General features: G+C 47.5%; 1 protein-coding gene across 1 annotated transcript in view; it reads left to right on the top strand.

Moving 5' to 3' along the window:
• The first annotated feature begins 1,262 nt into the window (after window positions 1-1,262).
• The window catches only part of LOC105699951 (homeobox protein Nkx-6.1), a 30,464-nt gene continuing 25,525 nt past the window's right edge, over window positions 1,263-6,201 (top strand). Inside the window, exon 1 of the mRNA XM_012425406.1 lies at window positions 1,263-1,941. Coding sequence (XP_012280829.1) covers window positions 1,263-1,941 — 679 coding nt within the window. The remainder of the gene's footprint in view (window positions 1,942-6,201) is intronic.

Here is a 6,201-nt window from a genome sequence, read left to right as displayed (position 1 = left end):
GCGTACCCGCAGGCCCCCGCTCGTGTACAAGCCCGGTGGCAGGGTTGAGAGCGCGAGAGACCGTACATACATAAAGCCAAGCGAGAGAGAGGCTCTCTCTCTCTCTCTCGAGGAGTCGCTCGGTAACTACTCGAGCGATCGAGGGTCTAGCTAGCCGGCTATCCGGCCAGAGGGGGCCAGTCGGCTAGTTCGCTTACTAGCAGCCTCTTGTTTTATTCAGTCGGGATCATAAATTACGAGTTTAAACACACAATGAAAGACGCTTAACAAGAACCTAACGCGAGATTGAGAGGCTCCGCCTCTTGCGGGCGCCGCTTCCGGTGGAGCGGGTCGGGAGCGCCAATGGGATGCGGGCGCCGCCTCTCGAGGGTTCCGAGCGCGAGCTTCGGTTGGCCGCCGCCACCCCACTCCGCGGCGCTGAGGGTCTGGCCGGCCGCCCACGGGTCGCGCGCGCGATCCGCGCGCGGGACGTCGAGGCGGCAGCGCCAAACCTCGATCTCTCTCGACCGGAGAGGAGAGGCCCGGCGCGTTCCGTCGACCCGCACGCGGCGAGGCTCGCCACTCGGATATACTCCGTCGTCTCGCCCGACCGCGCACGTCAGGAGCGCCGCTGCCGCCCCGACTCGAAAGGGACTCGCGAAGGATCGGTCCGTTCGCGACGCCGGTCGTGCCGCACCTCGGAACGGGGTCCGGCTCCCGAGATGCCCGCGGCGTCTGCGGGAGGTTAGGTCGAAGTCGGAGTCCTTAGGACCCGGGAGAGGGGATTCGGACTACGTCGTCCTTGTGTGCCGCCGCAGCCCGTGAGGACTTTTCGATGGGCCTAGTCGACCTCGCGAAGGTGCACCCTGGGGACAGGGTCGAGAACGCCGGAGGGTAACTCGAGGTTGAACGCTGCGCGGTTTCCCGCGAGCCTGGCAAAGCCGGAATTTCGACGGTGTCCGGTGGACGACGCAGCCAGGAGCGGATATCCCGTCGAGGTTCCCCCGCCTAGCCGGTTCCAGGATCAAAGGACGCCGAGGAGTCCGTGGGACCGCTTGGTATCGGCCAGGGAGGACCCCGATCACTTCACGAGGTTCAAAGTCGTCGCCGATGGTCATCGGGGAGGAGCGCTCGCCCCTGGAAGGCGCCTAGCCTCTGTCCAGGATATCGGAAGGAAGAGCGGGGGTAGAGGACGGATCACGGGACTCTCTCCGGGCATCGTCGTCTCCGTCCGTCGACCAGCGGATCCGCAAGCGGCGCCGTCGAATTATGCGCGGGGCGAGATGGTGTGCTCCCTGACCAACCGCAAAGCACCCGGGGAAAGCGGCGAAGCCCTTGCGGACCACCAGCGGAGACTCTTGAGCGGAGAGCAGGCGGCCAGGATGTCGCTGAGCGAGGCCCACCGTCGGAGCAGCAGCCACCTGGACGGGGGGGAGCGCAGCTCCTCGGCGGGGTCCTCGTTGGGCTCTTGTTCGCCGCCCCCGTCCTCGGGGAGCTCGCCGCCCCCCCAGAGGCCGCCCTGGCTCCACGACCTGCACGCGGCCACCTCGCCCCATGTCCTGCAGTTCCTGAACCTGAGCGCGGCCGCGGCCTCCGGGGGTGGCATGCTCGCCAGCCAGCCGCTGGCCGCTCTTCACTCGATGGCCGAGCGCAGCCACCACCAACAGCATCACCAGCCCCACGCCGCCCTCCAGCTCTCCACGCCGCCCGGCTCCCTCTCCGCCCAGAGCCAGGAGCAGGCCTCGCCCAACGGCAGCGGCAAGTACAGCCCGGCCACCTCCGTTAGCTCCGTCGGCAACAACCCCCACGGCATCGATATGATCCTATCGAGACCCACCGCCGCTCATCCCCAGCAGGCCCCCGTGCCCATGGGCCACGCGCTGCCCGCCAACGCTGCCCAGCACCCGCAGACGCTCGCCGCGCCGCGCTACGCCATGCACGCGGGGTTCACCGCCTCTGCCGGTCAGTTCTTTTTCATCTTATTTTTGGGGGCCTCGCGAACACTTTTGGGTCAGCCTATTGACGTTGAGGGGGCACGTCTTATCGTTGATGTGCCCATATTTGGAAATATAGACACTATTGAGTTTTAAATTTGAGCATGCACACGGGGAGGCACCGTCTCAGTCGATTAGTTTCTTTCTTTTTTTTTTTAATTGGTTTTTTAGGAAGCCCTGTAGACTCTTTTGGGTTAACCGATAGATCGGTCGTGCCTTATTGTTGATTGTTTAGAACTTGGAGAATGGGGATGTGAGAGTTGAGTTAGTTCTTTTCTGGGATTTTGTTGTTGGAACTGGCTGGCTCTGATGGTCGGTTCTTTTTCGTTGGTTTTTTTTTGGGGTGCCTTGCGTATTCCTTTGGATTAGATGGTCGTCGAAGCGGGAGGTCTCGGTACGTTTGGAGGATGTGGAGGAGGGAGATAAATTCATTCTTTTCTGGGATTTTCTTCAGATTCCCTGTCTTTGATGGTCAGTCCTTTTTCACTTTTTTTTCGCGTCACTTCGTGCATACTTGTAAACTAACCGATAGCTGTCGAACCGCGAGATAGTCAGTTTAGTAGGTTTGGAAAATCTGGAACCGGGAGATAAATTTCTCCTTTTCCATAATTTTGGGGTTCGGATTTACCGACTGGGCAGGCCAGTTCTCAGTCATTTTTTTGTCACTTTGCCTACACTTTTAGACCAATTGATAGCTGTCGAAGTGTGACTTTTTAGTGGACGTGGAGAGTATGGATCAGAGACGTGAATTTCTACTTTTGTAGGTTTTTGTCGGCGGAACATCGTTTTTGTCAGTTGGGGTATACTTTTCGATTACATTGTAGTTGTCGTAACGTTCAATTTTTATAAACTTTAAGAATTTGAGATAGAGTAATAAATGTGTTCTTTTCGTCGGTTTCACCGGGGGATTCGGTACTTCTTAACAATTATAATCAATTCTCTTTCATTGGTTCACTATCTTACTCTCTTCTTGTTTCCTGACACCTGCCGATGCGTTTGGTTACTTGGTTAACGCGATAGATCGAGAAATAATTTTTTTTTTGTTTCTTCGACATTTTTATACAAGCCCAATTTAAAGAGCCGATAATGGCGACCGGATTCGATGTCGCTCAACTACCCTCGACAAGTTGGGTATAAAGGTGAACAAATTTTCTGACGTTCAACGAGTCTCAGGACGGATATTCCTTTTTGAAGTTCCACCGTTCAGGAATAGGATTTAACATTCCATACGTTAACCTGCAACACATTCGTTCTTGTAAATTAAAATCAAAACAGTGAGTGAATACAATGACGAAATCTCTCCCCCGAAGGTTTTCATTTCTGAATTCGGTCTATTGTACCACATTACATTTTTTTTTTATTACAAACATTGTACATGAAATTTTCGGAGAGGGAATTTTTTCCAACCCTAGTCTTTTTCTCTCATTTCAACTTAAACATAGATTGACTGAATTTTATGAACACGAAACGTGATTTTTCTTTCCTAGTTGTTAAAATCCAATTTGTTACTTTAAAGTATGTAATATGTATACGGTAGAAAGGATACTGAAATACACTGTCCCTAGATTATTTATCGCTCTTTTTTACTCAATATGAGAAAAGACTAAAGATTCACCATTTGCAACACGGTGGCTTCCGTCGCTCGGCGGTTCTTTTCTCTCGGATGGAATTTCAGATGAAACCGTATCCTCAAGTTTTCCGGCAACACAGACAAGCAATAACTGTGACCGACGGTGCTTATCGTCGGAAATTTCTTAAAGTTACGAGCCAACGGAAAACGTCGGGAAGCAAAATGCATTTTCTCGCGCGAGGTGCATTTTGAAACTCCCTAACCTCTCTCAAATTCGACTTGAACATCAAACTTCTGACGACCACTTGATGAAACACGGTAAAAGTGTGCGATTTCCATGAAATATTTTAGATTTTCGAATGTGTGAACCTGGAATCCAGTTTGAGGCACAAACAAAATTAAAAGGCTTATCGGAATGTTTCCGTGATGTGCCCTGTTGAGTTTTGTTTGTGGCATTTTTTTTTTGTACAAAAACCAGAGCTGTTCAAAAAGATAAAGAAATTCCGAAATCGTGTAAATTTGGGTTTTTCGACTCTAATGGGTTCTCTGACGTTAGGGAAATTCAGAGCCTCCCAGAACGTCAAAAACGTTAAAATGGTAATTTTCGAAATTTATTAAATTTTTTTAACAGCCCTGGTTTTTTGAAAAAAAAAATGGCATAAACGTCTACGTCACGGAAACATTCCAATAAGCCTGTTCATTTTGTTTGTGGCTCAAATTGGATTCCAGGTTCACACAGCAGGTAAAAGCACATTTGTTGCATTCAACTTAACCCTCTACTATATTTTGTTAACAACTTTTAGATTATTGCGACCTAAGGGACGGAATTGAAAAATCTTTCACCTCAATGTTTCCGATGAAGAAATTTCTCTCGTTCGGATTTTAAGACAATACGATTAAGTGATGTTTCGGCAACAGATATCAGCGATGCGTGGTTTATTCCTCCATTGAAATAAGATTTCGCGATGTTTATAAACAGTATAAAATTAATGTTTCACGAAATTAACGCAGATTTTTATACCTCCGGGTTTTCTCGAGTTTCCGTGCAATTAATCAGAAGAATCCTGTGTCTGATTCTCTGGACACCGTGCATTAAGAACATTCACTGGATTTATCTACTCCATTCTTCAAGAGATTATACGTGTAAATTATATGCGCAGTATGATATCAGTACTTACGAGTTTGCGCAAACACCGGGCAGCAAATAGTGCACTGCATATGCACTCGTGGTTTTTATTCTCGCCGGCTGAAATATACTCGTACGAGTCGTAGAATTGCACCGTGTTTAGAATTGCTTTAATGTTTATTATAAAATACCGGAGGAGAACGAACGTACACAGTGGGATTTCATTTTATAAATCCTTGCGAGCCCTCGGCAAAATTCAGTTATATTGCCTAAACAAAATTCATATGCTGTTAGGCTGTAAATTTTCTCAAGGGGGACTAAAAACGGTGCGATCTTTATTTCGCTTAGCCCCATGAATATCTAATGTGCTCCTATTGGTTCTATATTTCGGATGAACGTCCGAAACCTTTGTATTCGATGGCCATGTCCAAAATGGGCCCCTCGAGTCATTATAATCATACGACATATGGCCGAAGAATTCATTGCGAGGGTATACATTGGTGCTCACTTGTTCACGAAGGTGTGAAGAAATCATCCGCGAAAAAAAAAGACAATACAGACGACTGCACATATCGATTGCGTTGAATATTCAAAAGGTTCTTCTTTTTTTACAATATTTAAGATACATTTAAAATCCCCTGAAAATTGTGCCGAAATTCTGTTGTACTACCTAAAACGGTCTGGCAAATATTTATATACTTGTTATATTATATATTAATATTCCGGACATTTCAATTTTCGTCGTTATTATCCATCATGATCACTTTGCTCGTGCATTTCGTCACTTTCTAATGAATTACCTGTGCCGTGTATGATGCATTCATTACTTCCTGGACGTTATTCGATAATCCCAGGATTCCGCGTGTATAATATTTATGAAGCAGTATATCGGAATGTTACAACCTGGGAATGGGCATACTGTTACAATTATGGCGGTGAATCACATCTTGTCCGCATGTAATACATATTTCATGCACAGACCTACCGATGTTATTTACACGACTCTTATAATTAACGTTTAATAATGATATCATCGCTGCGGTCTAATCAATTACTCAAATTTTCTTTATAATTTATCAAGTCATTTATTACATTAAACCATGCACATGAATTTTCGAATATGTAACGTTACCTTCGGTAGGAAATACTTTTTACTTATGTTATTCCATTTTTCTGCCGCGAAGAGAGGAAATATTTGTACGGCCTACTTCTAGTAGCCCTCGCGTTCGCAAACGGAATGGAATTAAAAATTATCAGACTTAACACATCGCAGGCGAGAAATTGAATACCTGGATAGAAAGTACATAACGAGACGCGAGATTCCTCATTCGTTATGCGTTAACATAGAGCGGTATTAAACGGAGGTAAGCAAGGTCGATCTTCGATTCGTCCTCGAGGTAGGAATGTTGTTTACATCGGTATATACAGGTTTCTTCGCGGTACACAGTAAATACGTCCATTTCTAGGTTTGCCGAACCGTAAAGCATTCGTCATGTTAAAAATATAACCCCGCATATATAACACCGTGAATA

Source organism: Orussus abietinus, unplaced genomic scaffold, assembly GCF_000612105.2.
Source record: "Orussus abietinus isolate OABI.00-Male unplaced genomic scaffold, Oabi_2.0 scaffold76, whole genome shotgun sequence".
Lineage (NCBI taxonomy): Eukaryota > Metazoa > Arthropoda > Insecta > Hymenoptera > Orussidae > Orussus > Orussus abietinus.
Note: the sequence above shows the minus strand (reverse complement) of the source record. Positions and strands in the feature narration are given on the sequence as shown.